We start from the raw sequence: 21,783 nt of genomic DNA, 5'->3' as shown, positions 1-21,783 counted from the left end.
TAACACAACCACCTCGAAAGGTACTTCCCACAACCGAAGCGTGCCGCTAGAACTGCATGGGCCACTGCAAGGGCGGGGTGTGTGAGTTACGATATCGCGACCCCTGCGAAACCGGTCCCATTTTCTCGGGTTTTTTTCGAGCGAATAAGTTGCGCTCTGATCTTCTAGAATTTAAGGTTGCGTACGTAAGTACTTGGCTTTGCTAACTTTCAGGGACCCGAGATTAGCGGATATCCCCAAGCCCAGCGATATCGGATGAGACTTTTTTTTAAGTGAGAGATTCCGACAGCCGTAAATTCCCTACTTCGGGAATAATCACATGGGGTTGACTGGTCTGCAGCTGAGTCAGAAGCTAAGCTCCTGCGACAACTGATAACTCGCAGGTATCGTTTGATATCCGTGCGGATGTTAACATGTCGACACGCACATAAAGCCAAATGTTCATTTTTTCGAGTAGATGAAAACCGAGCCCTCTGCGAGATATCAGAATCACCGATCACGATATCTATAATGCTGTAAATTATGTGATTGTAAAAAGATAGGTTACTGGATATAATATCAGACCATCATGATACCATTCGATTTCTTCTCGGTGACGATTCGATCGATTGCTCCAAAATCTATCCATCTACGCTCCCACGAGGGCCGCTTCGTCCCGACTTGAAAAACACCGTCCCCTCGATTCCGCTTTGACAAATCATCAGAATCTAGAACTTCCCCTCAAATGAAGGTTCAAAAGAATTTTTAAATTCTCTGTACAACAATTTCCCCCCTGAGCTCCTTCACGATATCACCGGCCGTCGCCACCTTCTTCACCAATCCGACCGCGGTACCCGCATAAGTCGTCATCCTCGCCTTCCCTTCCCCCCATCCTTCGTCCCCCGCCCCTTCAGCTGCCTTGTACAACTTTTCATTCTCCTCGAAAGAAACCCCCTTCACCGCATCCGAATAACTCAGATTGATCACTCCCCTCCCACCGTACCCCTCCGGCCATCCAACAGTACCCCTAAGTTTATCATAAACATCCGTTCTGATCGTACTATTCCCGCCATCTACCGCATTCAACACGGCGTCTTGATATCCCTTCCTTATCACCGCTTCTTCTGCAGCCAAGAACCTGGTACCTAACGCCGCACCATCGGCTCCTAGCGCCAAAATAGCGTTGACGCCCCGTTCATCCGCTATGCCCCCCGCGGCGATGAATTTCGGCGGCGATGACGCATTCCCACTTCCTTTCGCGTAATACGAACGGACAGCGTCGATTAGTTCGGGAACAAGGCTGATCAACCCCGCAGACGCATATCGTCCGTGACCGCCCGCGTCAGCACCTTGGATAACAAAAACATCCGGATCGGCGACTCTGACGGCATCGATCGCGTCAGCGATGCATGAAACTTGCACCCATATCTTAGATTTACCCTTCGTCGCCGATCGGATTCCGTTCGCCCAGGATCCTAATTCTTCAGATGAAGACGGAGCGAACAGCCACACCGCCGCAGGCGGCTCCGGTAGCTCCGAAAATGCTTTCGCAGCTAGGTTTAGATCGGCGCCCCAGACGATGAATCCCACGCCTATGGGGAGGACGTCCGACGGTGCTCCCGGGATCGGAGAGGCGGAAAGGAGGGATTCGAAGGTAGATAGGTTTTCGGATAAGGTGCTGACGTCTGTACCTGCGGCTAGGAAGCCGATTCCTCCGGCTGACGAGATGGCATGGGCGAGGGATGGACCGGATATTAAGCGCATTGGCGCCCCGGCGATGAGGGGCGCGGTGGTCCATGGGTACGAGGCGGTAATGGATGCCATTTCGAGGGTGTATTGTGACGATGAATATCAAGTCGGAAGGGCTCGTTCGAAAGTTCTTTAAATATCTTCAATATCCAACATCTACACCGTACGACCGTCAGTAAAAACACACCGGCAAAACACTACAACTTCTTAACAACAAAGTCGCGATCTAGATTCCTAAGGGTCTATGGAAGATGACCCTTCCTTGACGGAAATACACATCTCCGCGGTAACTTTAAATATCCTCCGCACTACCTTAGATTACTCTAAAATCGGTTGTAGACGAGCGGATAGTAGCCGAAGCGAAACCCGAAACCTCTACGATGTGGTATTTTGTCCCATAAATTGCGTTGCTTATTACATCTTATGTAAGCACGCTGGTGATGTCATTTTCTCTAAACATCACGAAGGCATGCATCCATATCTCGATCACAGTCCGCGATGTCTGTCAAACGGGCAAGTTCCTCGGTTTGAACCCCCCCCAGCATGGAATGCGAGCTGATAATATCCGCAGTACGCCTTCACGGTCCACGGCTACGTTCAAGGTGTCTTCTTCCGCAAGTACACCCAGAACTCCGCCGCTGCCCTCTCAATCTCTGGATTCGTCCGAAACCTCCCAAATGGCAGCGTAGGCGGCGAAGCAGAGGGGCCGCCAGACAACCTAGAACGGTTTCGACGGAAACTAGAACAAGGAAGTGATATGTCTACCGTCCAGAAAGTGGAATGGGATGAGATTGAAGTTAGGAAGGAAGGCGAAGGGCAGGGGTATATGAAAGCCACGAGTTCGGAGAGGTTTTCGATTGCGCGGACATATTATTGAAGAACTACTAGATCGGGGCTGCGGTTAGAGATGCTTTGCGAGTAGAAGGCTCGGCAAGAGTCTGGGACTGGATCCTATTCACATTAATCAAGCGATAGACTACATGATTCCTAAACTTGGAAGCACTGGTAACGATGGATGCATTCGTTCGCTTTCCTTTCTAAATTCCATATTATTATCGAAATCCTATACCATGGGCATATTACATAATGAACTCCATCCCGACCAAAAGAAGAACCAAAACACCAAGGAAATACTAAACCTATGCGATCAGGTACTCACACATCTATACCCCTCAAGCCCCTCTTCTCTGCTTCTTCCCTAACCCCAGATTTACACATCTCCAATGCAACCCCCCATTCCAAATGCCCTTCTCCCTCACCAACCACCCACTCCAGCCACTTGACCACATTCACCGCCTTCTCCAAATCTCTTTCATCGGTAACTACGGTCCTCAACCACCCTACTACATCTTCGACGTCTTCAACGTGAGGCCCTTCGGTCCTTGCTGAGTTATGCCAGTTCGTAATCAAATTCCTGACATCATTCAGCGTAGTTGCGCCTTGTAGCATCGACCGCTTCCTCGCTTGGATGGTCACAATCTTTCGTTGGTTGCTACCCGGCCGCTGTATCGCTGCCGGCTGCCGTGATAGATTCTTCTTCGCAACTGCTAACGAAGCAGCTTTTGCTTCTGCCCTCTTCTTATCTGCTCTTGCTTGCGCTATCACTTCCTCACGGATATCCGGTGGAAGTTCAGAGAGGAATGTAGGATCAATACCGAGGGCCTCCGGAGGCGTACTGCTAAGGGGCTCGGCTTTACTCGTTGATGCTACCAGCCGGCTAAAACCAAGTGTGTTTGTCGTAACAGGCGTCTTCCTTTTGGGCGTCTGTTTCTTAAAATTTGATGGACCGGCCACGGCTGTATTGGTTCGACTTTTGCCTGGGGTTTGGGGCTTCGGACCATTACCGGCAGCACCTCTTGTTCTGCTACCGCTGGCACCTGCCCTACCGTATTCTGCTAATATCTCTGCCCTGATCTCCTCTGGCAGTTCGTCTAGCACGCTAGGGTCAAGTTGTGACTGTGCTGGAAGTTGCGTAAAAGCTATTGCCTCCTGAGCAGCTGATTTAGGCTTGGGAGCTACAGCTGGAGCCATTGGCTGCTCTTTCCGAGCCTGTATCTTTTGCTGTTCTGCCAATATTTTATCTCGCATATCCTCTGGAAGTGATTCGAGTATCGATTCATCGATCTGTGTGGGTACCAGGAATTGCGATAGCATTGGGGGCATACTTGGTTTGGAAAGCCTAATAGGTGCCTGATTCTCTCGCTGTGTAGGTTCGGGGCTAGCCCGCCGCTTCCCTTTGTCAACTGTTGGTACAGGAAGCGGTAGCATACTCGAATCAAAGGATGTTGGAGGCTCGACAGCGACTTGACGACTAAAATCCAGCTTCTTTTGAGAACCTCCCGCCGCTGAAGTATTCACTGGCGCAAGTTTTGTCATAGTAATGCCTAGCCCTCTAATTTCTTCCGGGGGACAGTTGAAAGTCTTCAAAGCGCTGCACATTTCTTTCCCAATAATTTCCTTGTCGTCAGTCGCTACCCCTAGCACAGCGGATTTATTGAAGGTATCACACTGTCCGTGTCCAAGATACTTTGGTGGATTCAAAGGGGCATCCGGGGCTCGCTTCATTAATTTTAAGCTGAGATGCGTGCCTCGAAGGTTCTGAGAGGACAAGCGACGACTGAGCTCTCCTGCAAGGTTGTACATGAACTCGGTGACTTGAGTCGAGGTTTCAAAGCGAACACCCCAATTTCTATGTATCAATCGTAAGCATGTGCTAGAAGCAGGAGGGCAAAAAGGAACTCATACACATCAACCGTTACACTCTTTCGAACGGTAACGTCGCCAACCTCTTGCTTATCTATACCCCTAGCGTATTCGAACAATCTTTCGCCAGTTTTTGGCCCCATTGCCCGCTTCAGCGTATCTTTGCCCACATCTCGTAGATCTCCGACTGTTTCTATGCCCAAGTCTTCTTGGATCTTTTGTGAAAGATTGTGTCCGACACCGGGCAGATCCCTCACCTTCAAAGGGGATACGAACTCCACAAACTCGTCAGGTTTGAGGTGATACTGTCCCGCGGGTTTCGCCTTCCTTAACGCCAACTTCGCAAGTAGCACATTAGCACCCCCGCCGACCGAAACTTCGCACCCTGTTTTAGCTCGCACACCATCACGAATAGATTTTGAGATTTCGAATACGATAGCATGTTCCTCTTCCGTTGACACGCCTGGCTTCGCAGTTAGGTTGGTTATATCAAGCAGCGCTTCATCGATGCTAACGCTTTGAACAACCCCGGCACCCACCCCCATGAGTACGGCGTAAAACGCCTTGGAGGCGGTATCGTACGCGGGGAAGTCGTATGGTAGAATTACAAGATTCGGGCAGAGCTCCGAAGCTTGCTTCATCCACATCCCGTTTTTGACGCCCGATTCACGGGCAACATAGTTGCATGACGCTATCTCGGAAGAAGGGCCGGATGAATGACCAACACCAATGGGTTTCCCGGCAAGATCAGGCCGGGATTTCGCTGATACGGAAGCGAAAAAGCAGTCAAAGTCGACGTGCAGGATATATCTATTAGCAGAGGAAGAGGGTCTAGGGCGACGGGCAGTTTGAGATGTCAAGGATTGAAAATATGACTTCAAGTCGGCTTTCCATTGTGAGAGGTGATGCAGTCGGGATTCCGAGTAATATTTCGTGAGGAATTCAGGGTTTAGAACAGTATTTTGGCGAACCTTGGGATTTGATAGCAAGTTAGTGTTATTTTCTAAGGCCGTAAGCTTCTGCTTCTTGTGCACCGGCGATGGAGGGTATTCCGAATCTAGGAGCTCGGCATTCGGATCATTTGGGCGGCCTTCGCTGTCATTCTCCGAAAGGAGAAGTGATTCCGAATCAGCAGGACCTTCAATCTGCGTCCCTATTCCCTGGGCTAGTAGGCTTTCGTCGTCATCCTCGAAAGGGTCTTGGCTGCTCCTCAAGTCGTTTTGAAGCAATTGAGGGTTTGCCCCACCACTTGATAGACCTGCCGGCACGGCAAGATGTGAGTCTTGAAGCGTCTCTTCTTCAGACTTCTCGCCCGAGAAGGACGGTACCTCAAGCTGGTGAGATTCGGGGATAACGGAGAGATCTTCATTCATCTCCACATCTTCCAATAATGGAGAAGAGGGCTGTTTTGAAGGCGGTATCCATTGCGCATCGGGTTGGGTTTCTTTCACAAATGACCCAAAAGACTGTGATGTTGATGATGACCCTTCTTCACCAGAGCGAGAGAGCAGTCTGATCGCAGTAGACTTTTGCTTCCCCGTAAACTCTCGATACGAGGAATTCGGCCGGTTCTTCTGGCTCAGTATCTTGCCATCACCCTGAGATTGAGTATATGCACTCGGTTTAAACCCTCCAAAGCCGAGGAGACCCTGGCTTTGATCACCTTCAACGACCCTATAGTCGGTCCATGGCAGTAATACCCCTGCTTCGATCGATTCCACGATCCAAGCTGGCTTCACAATCTTGTATTTCGCGAATTCCACCTTTTTCTTTGGCGTCAGAGCTGTCGCTATAATGTGGGTCACCTGGGTTTTGCCATCAAGATATTGAATGAAGACGCCTCCATGGCGCACAACCATGATGTTGAGATCGTTCAAAGAGGGTTGGGTATAACCATTCACATACATAGCCATACCCTTGAATAACTGAGGAGCGTTTTCAGACTTATAAGTCTCCCGGATATGGGCATCTTTATTCTGAAGCTTTATCTTCTTGTTCTATTACACGCCATCAAAAGTTAGCAGATTTCTTATATCTCTAGCCAAAGAAAGTGTATCGTCATGCATACACGAAAGTATTCTCCGAACCCGCCAAACGAAGAACATCCATATTCCTCGCCATCCTCATCGACGAACTCATGCGACTCGAATCGCTTGACGGTATCCTTGGAGTTCCTATCCGAGGCATGGAAGCTGTTTGCCATTTTTAGGTATATCCTTATCCGTTCCTTGAGCCGGTACCCTTGCTCTTTCTGCTATTATCTCATGCTCATGCGAGACGACCGAATATCGTAGTAACGACGACGAGACACGTAACGATGAAAAGACGAGAAGCCCCTCTGCAACATGATGTGACTCTTGAGAATAACGGGAACTCAAAGGATGCAATGAAGCAAACGCAACTTTTCTCGCGACCACCAGCAACTCGTCCTCCCGTGATATCCGCGTCCTGTATTAGTCATCCACGCGATGGAACCCCAGACAATCGAGACGATACGATTGGGCAGGCTCCCGACATCAAAGTTCCCCCGATGCCGTCGCAGGACTTAGTGTTCCCTTTGCGCTCTAGTGTGGAGGTCCTCTGCAAGGTCTCTGCTGGGGGAAAGGCCTGTTTGGTTGCTGGGTCGAACGTTCTGGGTTTGGTGGTTGTCTCTTTTCGGGGTAAAACATCGCGGCAGAGAAAAAAGCTGTGTCGGAAATTTTTTTTTTTTTAATTTCTATTTCTTCCCTCGCAGTTGCAACGTTACCTTAACTTCAGCTCCATCCTCATATTCCTTCATCACCACTTCACCTCATCGATACCCTTCCCTTCTCTATTATTTCTCCGTACACACTCCCTTTTGTTCTGTGCATTACATTAGACCAGGTTCACGATCTTGCTATTCACAATGTCCGCGACTCCAATCAGACTGTGGAGCCTTACCGTTCCAGCGACAGGCGAAATCGTCGCACTCGAAGAACTCGGCATTCCACTCAGTGTAAGACTCCTTAACCCCTCGGATATATCTCGATGGATCCCTAACATCGAATTAAAATAGGTCTCTATCACCATGGCTGCCATTGACCCTACAGAAGAGGTCAAGGGAGATGGTCCAAAACTTTCCACTCTCAAGCTTCTTCACCAGAACATGAGCGAGCCCGACGTTGGAGACTTTGATGACGATGAATCTATCGATTCCGACCTCGCATCCGGAGAGGATGATTCCGAAGATGATTCTGAGGAGGAAGAGCAGGAAGAGGAAGAAAAGCCAAAGGGCAAGGGCAAGGGCAAAGCTGCCGACAAGGACAACAAGAAGGCCGACAAGAAGGATGACAAGAAGGCTCAGGAAGACGACAAGGATGACGATGATCTTTCGCTTGAAGGCTCCGACGACGAGGATGATGACTACGAAGAGGTCGTTGTCTGCACTTTGGACTCCACCAAGGTAACCTACCCTTCCTACTCTTAAAACTCGCCCACTTCCGCCAATGGCTTCTCATTGACCGGTATTCAGACATACCAACAACCACTCCAACTCACTGTCGGCGACGGCGAGCCAGTCTTCTTCAAGGTTACCGGTTCCTACACTGTCTACCTTACCGGAAACTACGTCACAGAGCCCCGCCAACTCCCCCCATCCTATGGTGGAGACGACTCTGAGGAAGAAGATGAAGAAGTGTACTCTGACGATGAGGAGGAATTCGACATGGATGACGAGGAAGAACTCCAACAAGTCCTTGCCAGGCTCAAGAGCGGTGCTTACGACGACGTTGACGCCAGCTCCGACGAGGAATCCGACGATTTGGACGACCTCGAGAATCCCCGTATCACCGAAATCGACGACGATGAGGAGGAAGCTCCAACATTAGTCAAGTCAAAGAAGCCAGAGGAGGTCCTCACCAACAAGGAAAAGAAGGCCGCCGCAAAGGCCGCCCAGCTTAAGGCTAAGGCCGCTGAGACCGCCGCCAAGGCCCTTTCCGCGAAGAAGCGATCTGCTGATGAAATGGATATCGATATCCCCGTCAGCAGCGAGACTCTCCCTAGCGGTACTACCGCCCCTGCCGCCGCCACCGAAGCTCCACAAAGCAGCCTTTCCAAGAAGCAACAGAAGAAACTAAAGGCTAACAGCGGCGAGCCCGTCTCCGTTTCCACCCCAACCGAGAAGAAGAAGGTCCAATTTGCCTCCCAGCTCGAACAGGGACCCACCCCAAATGGCAACAAATCCCCCGCCACCCCAGCTGAGAAAACCAAGGCTGAGAAGACCAAGGCTGAGAAGGCCAAGGGCGAGAAGGCCAAGGATGAGAAGCCAACCGCTCAATCCTCGAAATCCCGTACCGTTGACGGTGTCAAAATCGAAGACCACAAACTTGGTACCGGCCCAGAGGCCAAGAAGGGCCAAAAGGTTTCCATGAGATATATCGGCAAGCTCACCGATGGAAAGGTCTTCGACAGCAACAAGAAGGGTAAGCCATTTACCTTCAACCTCGGAAAAGGTGATGTTATCAAGGGCTGGGATATCGGTGTTGCTGGTATGAAGGTTGGCGGAGAGAGGAAACTCGTTATTCCACCAAATCTTGCGTACGGAAACAAGGCTCTGCCAGGTATTCCAAAGAACAGTACCTTGGTTTTCGAAGGTAAGTTGATCAAATCCACCTCTTAAAATCAAGCAGCTAACAGTTATTGTAGTCAAACTTCTTGAGATCAAATAAATGCTTCTAAAGATCCCTTATAATTTCCTTGACCCTCTTATATTCATGATTTTCCTAACAGTTCTTCCATAACCTCAACAAAAAGTTTTTTTCCTACCATCCTTTTATTGTCTCTGCTTGTTACCCACTCTGTACTATAATTACCTTCTATGCCATTTACTTTACAGAGATATTGCACCCGTCCCAAAATTTCCTTTGGGGTTCCCACAATATTCGTTTATCGTAGATAACTTAATAATAGATAATCTCATATAGTTCCATGATTGCCCCCTCTGTGGCAGTTTAATGTGGCGTCTATAAAGAGAAATTAGCGTTAGCATGTAATGCAACTTCCAGATCCCGTATTGTCCAGAGCTCGCGTTTATAATTAATTCGGTGGGAAAACTTGAGATTATCGACACATCTATAACTATTAATTACATCTGAACAACAGATCAGGCCTCCCCTCCGGATCCTCCGCCTGTTTAACAGAATGATATTAATAGTATCCATCCACACTCTTTGTTCCAAGAAGAAGAAAAAACCTTCCAAATAACCAACAAATGAGCGAGAATAAAATTTATAGAAGAGGTTGATAGAAATACAACGGAGAGAAGAAAATGATAAAGGGGGTTCGCCCAACAGGAAAGAAACTACCCCAGGACACACACATACACTCCCCAAAACAAATCCTACGGCTGATAGACATCCTTAGGATCCGTACGAGGAAGCCCATTATTACGTTCACTCTCCGGGAAAGGATCTGGGAGATCATGTTCCTTGCTCTTACGGACATATGGATCGATAGCCCAACGGAAAACCATCCGATCATCGATCCGATCGCCTAGATCCATCCCCATCCAACCGCCTCGAGTATCCGTACCAGAGCCACCTATACATCCTGGCATCGCCGTAGAAACTGACAAGAAGTTCCGCATCATCCTGTGGCAGACGCCCTGGATGCCAGTAAACATGGACGTCGGATACCAAAACTGACCAGCCTCGTATCCCTTCGGCTGATAAATAAACTGGAAATTAACCCGCATAGTCCGACCACCGTCCAATTTGACGGCCTTGTATATTGTCCCCAGTGAAAACTCTCCAAGGTCATTCAGCGAGATACCTCTCACCAACTTGTACATGTTTGCGTCGAAGATAGTACAGTAATAATCCGATACTTCCCTGAGGTCACTCAGTGTCCCATACACATACTTGCCTTTGTCTTCAAAACATCTGGCCATGGGAGTCGGGTATAATCTGCTGAAGGTAATTTTCTCTAAGTTTGGCGTTAAAATGTGACTTGCGATCTTTGGAGGAGGCGGATTCAGTGCAGCGTTCGTTGTATCGAAAAAATCATTTATGTCATTGAATTGGGACATAACTGCCCGCTTGGTTCGGGCTTCCTCTGGAAGTGGATTCACGGCGCCGACGTGGGCCTCTCGATCCGCTGTCGCATCCTTAAGATCCGAGAGTTTGATCCTGGACGTCACAGGTGCATGGGAGAGCATATCCGCCACTCCGCCGTTCCAGACTATAATTATTCCAAAGGATTACGTCGTTAGCCCTATCTGACCATTAAATACTTATATGTTCGCCACATGGTGTCCGACCCAAATAGTACAAGCAAGTAGTAATGAATATAAAGGCATTTAATCATACATTTTATTCAAATATTCAGCGGATAAGGGGCAAGGGAATTCCGGGAGCAAAAGAAAGTCGAAAACGAAATAAGAATATGAGAAGCAATACAGATATGAAACTTACCGGATTCGTTGAACGTATATTGATTAAATTGATATTGGCCCATCCGCTCAACTTTGGCCGGTTTGAGCGTCGGGTTGATTTCCAAGATATGATCAAGAAGCATACCCGGTGTAATCCGCGTATTTGATATCGGTACGTGGGAGGTTTGGTCCCTGATGGCAAGTAGATGGTCAAGGGGTGGGACTTCATCATGATCCAGATCTCTCAGGTAAAGATCATAATCAATAGGAGTCCTTTTTTCTTTTGGGGGGTTATTATCGATAACAGCGCCATTTACAAGGTGCAGCTCAAGGGCCAGTAGAAATAACCAAGAGGCATCGAGCAGCTTCATCCTAGTCGCCGCCCTATGAGTGGGGGTATTGGCTTTTGCAAGCAGGTTATATATGAGAAAGAAGAATCTGCCTCGGCAGCCCCTTGAGAGAAAAAAATAGTATTTAGTAGAGAAATGCAAGGAATTCTGTCAAGTGGCTCTGAAATCGGGGAGGAATCAGGGACTTCTTGAATACTTCTATCTACGGATACAATTGTGAAGTGCTCGGGGCCCAAACGGATACCGTGCGTATATACCTTACATAGATAGTTACTATCCTCGTCAACATTGGGATGTTATGCGTGTAGCAACTCGAGCTGAGCAGTGATATCAAGCACAGCCTTGTAGCATGCAGAGCTGTAACGTGTCCCATGTACTCCAGCGTTAACGTTGGCGGCGGAACTTGAAACCTTGTTGTAAAATATCGCACAGCCCAAACTATCGCAGGTCTCAATTGATCGAGCATTGTACGCTGTTAGTAAGCTATTTCGGCAGGCATTCTGAACTTCTCATACTTGGACTTCGAACACGGCCCCCTTGAAACCATGATGTTAGCTCTGTGCACTCGCAACATACAACTCAGTTGTCAATAATACGAGCTGGAGTTGTGCGGCGAGCAATATTCAGGTAGTACATCCAACGTTAATTAATTAATCCAAAATATGTTAACATTAACGTTGAGCAAAACATCCATGGTCGACACAATTAATACGTTCGATCTTGAGGGAAGATATCATATGCATCCGGCACTCCTCAGTGCTTTGACTTATATGCTTTTGTTTTCTCCCTAGATTTTATTTTATTTTATTTTATTTTATACCTGGATAGTCCGCAGAAATCAAGTATCCCCATTTAGATCCCCGGGTTCCGACAAATATTCATCCCCGCCGGCCCGCTCGAAATCTATTCTAGAGATCTAAACCTGGCCTCGAGACTAGATCTAAACTCAAGCTAAATTGCGCCTCGCAAGCATATTATATCACCCCACTGGCCGTTGAAATAGTTCGTAGGATCCCAATCAGCTCCAATAGGTCTTCCATACCGCTACCAATAAAATAAAAAGAGATCAAACGGTTCCAAAATACCGACTATCATGCGCTCCATCGCCTTAGTCCTCCCCACCTTCCTCCTCCTCCTCACGACCGAACTAGTCCTCGCAAAATTCAACTGGGGCAGACCATGGGATAACTCCAAACTTGGCGGCTGGGAGGTATATGTCGAAGCAAGCGGATCATGGACCGGCTTCTACCAGCTATCTTGTCAGAGCGCAAAAGATAGAGTACAAAAGGGGGAATTGGGCGGAACTAAGAGCAGCAGTAAAGACGCCCTACAAGCCATCAAGGAGTGTGAAACGAGTTGTAGGTGTAACATGTTTGGGGAATTTCTTTTGAACCCGCTCGCCTCAGAGGTTTGCAATAATGATAGTTTCTTGAAAAAATGCATTGGAAGCGACAGGTGAGATAACATGCAATCTGACCTCTCGGATTTTGTGATACGACATCTTATTAACTCTAATGGCCGGTTTTTAGGGACGCTCTTGCTTGTATATGCACTTGGTCCCAAGGTGTGGAAGGGCAAATCATCAAGTGGAAGCAACAGCCAAATAACAACCCGGGAGAAAAAGGTGATGCACCACCAGTCTTCGCAAGCCCACCTCACGAAGACACCGAGTCTCCGAGTGGTGGTTTCCCATGGTACGATGACAAAGATTTCAAACTCTGAACAGCACTGTCTTGTACTCATCTTCGCCTACGGTTCCTGTAGCCCCCCTAGATATTGTCTTACTCGCAATTACTTTCTTTGCCGTGTCCTTGTTTCTCCTGATGTCCAAGGTCGCGAATTGTTCAGTTTTACAGATAATATTCTATAAGTCCTGTCAGTCCGGTTTTATACTCACTCATGCACATGTAATTTCAAATCCATAAATCTGGCTTGGAAATCGACTTTGATAATAGAAAACGATTCCCAAGCACAATTCGGTTTCCGAAGTACTCATCTCAATATTAATATCATCGTATCATGTATCTGTCAAAAGACTAACTAGGTAAGATTATAACTACCGCACGGGGCTCTCGAAGGCCCTTTAAATTATGTTCTCATTTTTGAATTACTGTCAATGCTTTTTTCTTACAAACCATCTTAACAACTTCGATGGTGCGCAGTACTTGGATCCACCATCGATATATTATAACATAGTCCCAGCTGATATGGCATTTTCTTACTGAATCGAGCCTCTAGACTCATCCCATGACATCTTCACTCAATTAAGAACATTAACCCTGACACTCGGCCTATGCCTCCTAATTTGCTCTAGATACACCGTGATCACTTCGCTCCCTAATATATATTAATAGTAGCGCAAAAATATGTATCAATCCATACTTTCTGACCAAAAAATCTTCTTATTTAAATTTATCCAAGGAATCCTACATAGCCAGCCAATCTGAGTACGACCAGTGCAATCGCAAAATAGTTAACATTGCAATATAATCTACCAATTTTGAGCACGGCTGCGCGGGCTGTTTAGTTCTACACAACTTAGGTTACCACACTATCAAAGTGTCCGAACATGATTCACTCCATGAATCCAGCCTGCCAGATGCCTAAAATGAAATTTCGTATCCCCAAGCCCAGAAACCACATATCAAATCACCGGAACAGAAGAATTAAAACAGAATCCCACAATCCTTTATTTTATTTACTATACCGCTCTAAAAATACGAAGGAAAGAAAAAAAAAAAACAGTGTTACATACGAAACCGCCCATAATGCTAAGCGTCCCTCCGAAGGCTTCAAAACTCAAAAGTTATCCTATAAACAGGAAGGGCTCCACTAAAAGACAAAAATCAACGTGAAACAATAAAAAGAGACACAAAACAGAAGCTCCTCCTCAAATACCAATACCTAAAAGCTCAAAGCCCCAAACATAGTTGATTGTAAAGGCTCTTTCCGAAACACTCCTCGATTCTCTCTTCATTCTACCCACTCCGCTTTATAAGCTTTCCCACCCACCGGTATTGAAATCAGGCTCCAACCTTCTCGCAATGACCGTTGGAATCAAATGCTGCAACCAATATGCCCTCAAGTGCGCATCGTACCGCTTCTGATTCAAGAACAACTGTCGATTTCGTCTGCAAATAGAATAGCAAATTAGAATTAAACCCAACTCACGCTGTGCGGTTTCAGAATGGTAATTCAAATGCCCAAGTTGTTGTAATAGTTGCGTTGCGGCAACGCAGAAAACACAACAATTTGATGGTTCCACAGACAGAATTTGAATAACAGGGATCTCGAAACGGAACAGTAGCCACTAACCTTAAATTTGGATCAACCTCGCCGTGCTTGTCGAGGTATGGCGCAACAGCCCAGGCTCCGTAGCCGCTGTGCAGGTAGAGAACGTGGCACTTGCGTATGTTGATAAAAATGCCAATGTTGTTGCCACACCTAGATTTCATTCCAGAAGAGGTCAGTTATTAATGCTCTTTGCCTTCAATTCTGAATGCTTGTAATGCAAAAAAATTCCAACAGCTTTATGTTCGAGAAAAATTCATGACCAAACATAATGCAGCCTTAAAATAAGCCGTCTCGAGCTTCTCTTTTTTGGGCACAGCAAACAGTACTTGCTAACTGCGAACTCTTCAACGCTACACGAGTGGTAGAAGAGTTTCCAGCGTACATAGCTTGATCCAGACTACGAAAATCCCTATAACTTCCAAAACGACCAAAAAAAAAAAAAAAAGGAAGACCAACAACAGGAAAGAACCACTTACACCTTCAAATGTTGATTCGCGCCACCATGTCTCGTCCCACTATCCATACAGCACAAACTCTGACTGCAAAATATATCCCCGCACAGCAAACAAACCACAGGATCGCTCAGCCCCCTCCCACTCCTCGGACACTTTCGTTTCATCGCCTCTTCGACAAGCGTGTCGTAGTGTAAGGGGAGTCCTACCAACTCCAAAATTGACGGATGGCTGAGTTTCATTGGACTTTCTACTTCATCTTCGGTTTTGGAAGTAGTAGGCGCAGCGGTAGTGGGGGTGGTAGTATTAATTTCAAGGGGTGGAACAGCGACAGCACCTGGTGTAGGCGTCGATGCTGTTGGTGTTACGGCACCTTCTTCCTCGGTTTTTTCTCGCCTAGCTTCTTTGATAGAAAGACGCCAGTGCTTGCACCAACCCACAATCATTGACCGAATGATCTCTGTGCCTTCGTCCTTAGTTGGGGCGTGGAGTGAAAACACATTTTCCAAAGACGGCAGGCCAAGAAACCTCGTGAGCCGAACATGCTCAGATTCGAAACTCGTGCTGTCGTCGTGTGGGAATGTAACCATGTATCGCGAATAAAGTAAGAAGATGCATTTTCGCAGGAAAGGATTGATGTACTTGGAAATCAAATGTCTGAACAAAATTGGCGAAGGCGATACATTCCGTTTCACGGCTTCAGGATCCGCACCGGCAGCGTTGGCAAATTCTGCAAAGCTCCTAAAGTTGTCGAGATCCTGTGCTGAATAGTTCAATTGCGAAGCGATATTTGCAAATTTGGCTCCATCTTCCGCATTGAGATCGAGTGCTTCACAACTCTTGCTGATGACCAGGATAGTCTTGACAATTTCAGCAATATAGCACAGTGTCATGATGTGTTTGAACTCCACATTCAGAGAAGGACACAAACACAGCGAACACTCTGCCAGGAAAACAAAGACATCCTCTGAAAATAGAGGCGTATGCTTCTGGTAGATGTTGTCGCCACCATAGATCTTTGGGTGACCTACGAACAGTTTCACCATCTGATCCAAATGAATCTCCTTGTATTGCAAAGCAGTCGAGCTCTCATCGTTGAGGCCGCCAAACACAACGTATGAATAGACGCTCTCAGCGAGTATTCGCAAATACTTGAGGTTGTGCTCCGGTGTTTTCTCAATGAGGTTGGCCCCTGGTCTAGGCTCCGCGCCGCGTAACCAAATTTCTGTTGTAGAGATCGTGAAACCAAGGATCCTCATGAGCGCATCAACCGAGTGTAAGTCATTCGATGGATTGGTGGTTTCGTTCGGTAGCGGCCTGTTGGTCTTGATCTTATTGAGATATAACGTATCTCTCATACGCTTGTATATTGAGAATATCGCTTCAACCTCGATAGTTGGTCGATCAGACGCCCGACTTTGGGTAGGGGGTGGAGGCGGCGGTACGACAGGATCTTGGGCGGCGGGTATCTGTGCTGGCGGGACAGGAGTCTGCAACATCGCAAGCTGTTGTTCCATAGTGATCGCTCCACCGACAGGGATAACGACAACAGGTGGTGGAAGAGGTGTTGCCTCTTCCTCGGTAGCCGACTCTGTCGACGGTGTAGCCTCAACTGGTGGAGCAGGAGGAGGAGTTGGTTCCTCGGGCTCTTCAGTAGGTGTTAACTTTGTCGCAATCCCATCGATGAAATTGGCAGTCCCATATCCCAAAAACTGCTCCTTATACTTCCCAAGTGATCCCGTATCATTATTATCAGTCGCCTTCTCCTTCTCAAGTCTAAGCACCGCAGGTGCAATTTCTTGCGACAGCCATGTCGAGAAATCGTTCTTCGTAGCCACAACCTCCGCGATGGGATCCTCGACCTTGGGCTTCCAAATAATCGGCAGGAAAGCATTGCCGAGAGCTTTACACAGCGGACACAAGAACTCCTTCATCTCTAACCGTTCAGGATGTGCTCTGGAGATCTGGTGCTGATGGCGTCGTTGAACAGATGCAATATGCGACTCAAAACAGTCGTAATGCATCAAATGCCCACAGCCCACAGCAACCGGTCCTAATCTCGTGAATTCCGGTGCTCTAGGATAACCCTTTCCGAGGCTTTGCCTGGTAACTACAATTTCGCTACCATCTTCTGACAGCTTCTTGACAGAATCGCGGTTCATCCCTGCAACCCCAAAGGGTCGTAAACCTTCAGCAGACCTATCCAAATTTTCCGGGGTGTTCAAAACCTCATAAACGTAATCCGAATCTTTCAAATTCGTCTGCCTGAGGACATTTGTCTCCTGGATCATCGCAAACGTTCCAAAGGCCTTGGAGTCATCCAACTGCTCGGAACACATGATACAATCCCCGGTGGGAAACTCCCAAGTAGGCTTTATAGGGACACCCGGCGCATCTTCATCCATAGGGTAATCGCTCAGATCGTCGTCGTCGGCATCAAATCCGAAGTTATTTTGCATGAAGCTTTGTTGCTGAGCTTGGAATTGTGCCATGATATTCGCCTGGCGTTGTTTAGCCAGCTCCTTCTTTCTTGCAAATTCATCTTCCTCCTTTTTACGCTTGGCCGCCTCTTCGTCTTCCTTCTCGTGGATCTGCTTTTCAATCTCAAGCAAAGGTGCGTAATCGGCGGGCTTCTTCTCTTGCATCCGCTTCAAGATAATATCGATAATCGCGGCGCAAGATTCATGAAGCCCATCAATTTTAATCTTATAAAGAAGCTGCGCAACAGTCGGTGCCTTCTCAATCGTTTCTTTCTGAGCAGCCGTAATCACCTCCAATATTTCAGGGGAAGGAGCCTTAAGTGGGACGGCCTTCACCTTGAGAGCGTAGGAAACAAAAGACCCCTCAGTCGCCCCAGCAGCCGAATCATCCTCTGCAATGGCAATTTGCACAAGGTAAAGCAGAGCGTGCATGTAAGAATCAACTCTCGTATCCGGAATCACAGGGTTGACAATCTTATGTATAGCCCCGAACAACAGACCAAAATATACCATCTGCGTGAAGACCTTGGTTTTCGTGATATTCGCCAGCCCTGTGAATGCGCCAGATTGTATCGGTTTGAGACGAGGTTCGTAAACTACGTTCTTCTCCGGGATACCCAACTTTGTGGCCATATGCTTCTTGTAGATTGTCTCGGCCTCTTCTCGCTGGTTCTTGCTGTTCTGGAGGATATACGGATCAATGTACTCCTTCCATTCGCCCTTGAGCTCATAGATACCAGAGTCGCTCAACCCATCTGGCGGCTTGTAAGTAGCCATCTCCGCCAGCACATCTTGGAAATTCTCCAAATCCAGGAGTCTATCCGGTATCCTCTGTGAAATATCCGAAAAGCTGGATGGCTTGGAACACAAGACGTGTGTGATCTCTCGACGCAGTTGCAGGGTAGGGATGTCCTTTTCTTCGTCAGGCGAGATCAGTAGGAGACGATCGCTCAGGAGAGAAATAAGTAGAAGGTAAAGATCCTCCACCAAGTCCAAGTGCTGTGGAGCGTCGATATTTGGCGGTGCACGGAAGTCTCCTCTGAACCAGGAATCAAGCGTGAATCGGTTGATAATTGTAAGCAGCCACTTAGCAGGTTCAATTACCACCGAAGCGACCTGCAACATGAAGATATCGCGGTTGTAAGTGAGGTCCCTCTGCGAAACTCCCTTGTAGGTATTCATCTGGTGTCGAAGACTGAACCCGTTCCTGACCCACATCCCCGCCTTCATTTGCGACAGCCAAACACAGACGCGGAGAGGGTAGTCGAAAAGCACCGCTAGGAAATCTTCTTGATCGAAGTCTCGTTTCCAGGTATCAGGAACGCTGAGGTCTTCGGTCCTAAATCTGAGTAGAGTCCTAAGCTTCTCATTATCCATCCCATTCCCAGACTCAATCAACCAGGATAGAAGGTAATGCATAGCATGGTGGAAACTGATAGCCTCGGTCTCGACCTTGTATTTAACGATGCGATACAAAGGTACGACCCCGTTTTCATCAGACTCCATATCAAACCCTTCAAGCCCGATCACTTTCTCTTCACCCTCCGGGACCTCCTTGTGGACGAAATCCACGTCATCCCTGATCTCTGCATTCTTAAACCTCTGCCTTTCCATACCAGCGGCATGCCTAGTAGTAACCTTAGCCACTAGCCTGATAGCATCGGCCAAATGCTGATCTCCGCCAGCGTTCGGCCTCCTGAAAGCATCGGCGTATTGTCGGCACAGTTTGTTGATCTCCCTCGTAATAAGACTGGCGCAGATCCAAGCGTCCGACTCATACTCTATATGGCTACCGATGGCTCTGTTATTGTAGCAGATACCCTGGTGAAGCTTAACAAGATCCAAGAACTGCAGTGTGGGTGCAACTCGTGTCCTTAAAAGCTCTTTCACCGAATCCGACCCGAACAAATATTTCATATCTTGGAAGAAATGATACATTCGCCGGTTGGTCAGAGATCCCGTATCAAAGGCAAGTGTCGCATTAGGATTGACGTCAGCAGGATGTCCGACTTGGCGGGTCGTCAAGAAGGTATACAAAATCGCCATGAGGCTAGTCAAAAAGTTTCCTCGAGAGACAACCTCCGCAGTAATTGATGGCGTGGTAAGCATTTGCAATGAGAGATTGATAATGGAATGATCCGGCTCCCTGTCGGCGATGAGGTAGAGCTGGCTCAGAATAGTGTAGAGGCCAGCGAACCTCAAGCCCAGGATCCGCTTAAACTGGGGGATCGCGACTACTGTACCGATATAAAGCTCTCTGAGGTCAATTCTAGCCTTCTTCCACATTCTCAGATCGAACATGATGAGCCAATCGAGTCTCACGCGCTGTCTAAGGTCCTCATAGTAAGGGGTAGTCTTGTGCGGTATGTGTGTGGTCTCGAGCCAGTGCGCTCCAGGCTTCCCACGAGCTTCTTTACGCTTGTGATGTTTGCCAGGTGTATGAGGGATGCTGGGTGCGAAGGGGGGTGGGAATGGGACAGTGGCTTCCGATTGGAATTCATTTGCACCAGCGCCTTCCCCAGACATGGCAATATCACCGTCCGTATCGGTGGCCTGGTCGGCAGCTGGTGCATTCGAGCTTCCCTCTCCCCCATCAACCTCCATATTATCACCCCCGCCTCCCTCCTCGTTGTTCTCTTCGTTCTCCTCGGCCGCTTCTTCCTCTTCTTCCTCCTCACCATTTGTCTCACGAGCAGCCCGTTCTTCTTGTTCCTGTTGCGCTCGTAGCATTCTTATCTCCGGGCTTTGCATCACACTCTGGGCATACTCCAAGGTCTGTTGACTCTCAGCGTACTCATGGTCATCGATTCCCTTCATCCCAACCTCAATGTTCCATGCCTTGGATCCCTGTCTCCAAACCCCAAGAAGCTCTTCACAGATCGTCCTCCTCAAGATATCAGGATCATCGCCCACCGCGCACCCTGCGATATCCACCAACCACTCAATAATCGTGCCACACATCTGTTCCCTGAAAGTATCCCTCGCAGACCGAAGAGTCATCGTCAATTTTATCCTCTCGATAATCTTGCTCTTGTTAAGAAGGTCCGAAATATCGATACTAAAGTCAACGACACTGCGTCCGATCAAATCGGTCTCCTCGGCACGTTTCAAACACCAGTCCTTCGGTTTCCTGCAAGCTCTTCCGAGTTGATCCTGAACTTCTCGCACAGTATGCTTTTCATCGTTCCACAGGATCAGCGAGAACTCCGGTGATTCCATCCCGTTCTCGGCAACCTCGTAGTATTTCGCCTGCAACCGCGATTTCTCCTCATCTTCCCTGACTTTTTCTTCGGACTTCGGTTCACGTAGCTGTTCGGGCGAACACGAGATGATGTCACATAGATAATCGAGAGCTCGGGCAATAGTATCGCGGATAGATTTTCGAAGCGCATCTGGGAGGGGTTGTAGTTGTTGGATGGGAGATTTGGCAGACTGTTGGTTCTCATAGGCGGTGTGGATGGCACATTTTACGTCTCTTCGCCAGGCTTCACGGTCCCCACAGTCGCAGCATCCGCTATTACCAGGACTAATGCTGACGAAAACGCTGTGATTCCTATGGTCGGAAGATTCGAAGCATTTGGCACATAGAACGGATGTTTCGTCGAGACTGCAGGTTCTAAATTATAAAAGAATGATAAATCAGATAGCTGTCCGAGATAAAGAGAAGGGGAAATATATAAGCTTACTTGCACCGATAAGTAGCTTCGCCATTTTTGAAGATATGACCGCATGGTTTCCCTCTAGCCGCGGGTCCGTACTCCGCACCCTCAACGGCGCCCTGTGCTTTACTTAGATTCCAAGCATCTTTGCCTGTCCTCGGAGGGATTCCATTGGGAAAGAATAACTTGATGTGTTCCTGATTATTACCGGCGAGACTGGCGAACAGCTCTTCCAAAAGCCGTAAGCGTGCATCTTCGGTGTATCTATACTCGTGAACGAGGGGTAAGTCGCGTAAAACTCGGGTGAGGGAGATGACAGGGTCGGAGGAAGCGAAGTCGGTTAGCATGGTGTTGGATGTGAAAATGATACAATGGGTCTTCGCAGGGTGATGGAGTTCGCGTGATCATGAAGCTTTTCTTTTTCTTCTTTCTAGGACAGAAATGATAAGGGCATTTCAGAGAGCTCGAGCTCGGAAGAAGTATCTACAAGTAGTGGAAAATATCAGTATTCAGGCTCTTAAATAGTTCGAGAAGAGAAGAAAGGTATGAATAGGTGAAGGGATTAAGAATGAGGGGTGGTGTTTTCATCTGTCAAAGGACATGACATAGTGCTGTCTCGGGTTTTCGAGTCAGGTCGAAAGGTCGCCAGGATTCAACGGGTAGTGGCAGCAGCGTGTGCACTTTTGTCGCAAGTAGAGCTCAGGAAAGCAGCGAGAAACGAATCGA

At 47.9% G+C, this 21,783-nt stretch overlaps 7 protein-coding genes across 8 annotated transcripts; 3 read left to right on the top strand and 4 right to left on the bottom strand.

Annotated features, from left to right (window-relative positions):
- Positions 1 to 744: 744 nt before the first annotated feature.
- On the bottom strand, positions 745 to 1,803 carry DFL_004281 (uncharacterized protein; the record flags this gene model as incomplete). Its single annotated transcript, XM_067633350.1, has 1 exon — positions 745 to 1,803. One exon carries the CDS (start codon positions 1,801 to 1,803, stop codon positions 745 to 747), a length of 1,059 nt encoding a protein of 352 aa, XP_067491528.1.
- A 305-nt stretch (positions 1,804 to 2,108) lies between these two features.
- DFL_004280 (uncharacterized protein) lies at positions 2,109 to 2,605 on the top strand (the record flags this gene model as incomplete). Its single annotated transcript, XM_067633349.1, has 3 exons — positions 2,109 to 2,113; positions 2,196 to 2,241; positions 2,300 to 2,605. 3 exons carry the CDS (start codon positions 2,109 to 2,111, stop codon positions 2,603 to 2,605), a joined length of 357 nt encoding a protein of 118 aa, XP_067491527.1.
- A 278-nt stretch (positions 2,606 to 2,883) lies between these two features.
- On the bottom strand, positions 2,884 to 6,634 carry DFL_004279 (uncharacterized protein; the record flags this gene model as incomplete). Its single annotated transcript, XM_067633347.1, has 3 exons — positions 2,884 to 4,417; positions 4,474 to 6,428; positions 6,500 to 6,634. The coding sequence occupies 3 exons, from the start codon at positions 6,632 to 6,634 to the stop codon at positions 2,884 to 2,886; spliced, it is 3,624 nt and encodes a 1,207-aa protein (XP_067491526.1).
- Positions 6,635 to 7,318: 684 nt separating this feature from the next.
- On the top strand, positions 7,319 to 9,119 carry DFL_004278 (uncharacterized protein; the record flags this gene model as incomplete). Its single annotated transcript, XM_067633346.1, has 4 exons — positions 7,319 to 7,408; positions 7,469 to 7,855; positions 7,925 to 9,044; positions 9,097 to 9,119. The coding sequence occupies 4 exons, from the start codon at positions 7,319 to 7,321 to the stop codon at positions 9,117 to 9,119; spliced, it is 1,620 nt and encodes a 539-aa protein (XP_067491525.1).
- Positions 9,120 to 9,790: 671 nt separating this feature from the next.
- DFL_004277 (uncharacterized protein) lies at positions 9,791 to 11,193 on the bottom strand (the record flags this gene model as incomplete). 2 transcript variants are annotated; one of them, XM_067633345.1, is made up of 2 exons in its annotated part: positions 9,791 to 10,629; positions 10,863 to 11,193. In XM_067633345.1, the coding sequence occupies 2 exons, from the start codon at positions 11,191 to 11,193 to the stop codon at positions 9,791 to 9,793; spliced, it is 1,170 nt and encodes a 389-aa protein (XP_067491524.1). The 2 variants fall into 2 exon arrangements, with proteins under 2 accessions (XP_067491524.1, XP_067491523.1); XM_067633344.1 differs by lacking the exon at positions 10,863 to 11,193 and having other exon boundaries at positions 9,791 to 10,606.
- A 1,072-nt stretch (positions 11,194 to 12,265) lies between these two features.
- DFL_004276 (uncharacterized protein) lies at positions 12,266 to 12,894 on the top strand (the record flags this gene model as incomplete). Its single annotated transcript, XM_067633343.1, has 2 exons — positions 12,266 to 12,627; positions 12,702 to 12,894. 2 exons carry the CDS (start codon positions 12,266 to 12,268, stop codon positions 12,892 to 12,894), a joined length of 555 nt encoding a protein of 184 aa, XP_067491522.1.
- A 1,270-nt stretch (positions 12,895 to 14,164) lies between these two features.
- On the bottom strand, positions 14,165 to 21,404 carry DFL_004275 (uncharacterized protein; the record flags this gene model as incomplete). Its single annotated transcript, XM_067633342.1, has 4 exons — positions 14,165 to 14,303; positions 14,488 to 14,616; positions 14,943 to 21,014; positions 21,085 to 21,404. The coding sequence occupies 4 exons, from the start codon at positions 21,402 to 21,404 to the stop codon at positions 14,165 to 14,167; spliced, it is 6,660 nt and encodes a 2,219-aa protein (XP_067491521.1).
- Positions 21,405 to 21,783: the final 379 nt, after the last annotated feature.

Source organism: Arthrobotrys flagrans (assembly GCF_004000055.1).
Source record: "Arthrobotrys flagrans strain CBS H-5679 chromosome Unknown unitig_0, whole genome shotgun sequence".
Lineage (NCBI taxonomy): Eukaryota > Fungi > Ascomycota > Orbiliomycetes > Orbiliales > Orbiliaceae > Arthrobotrys > Arthrobotrys flagrans.
This window is presented reverse-complemented; position numbering and strand designations above follow the sequence as displayed.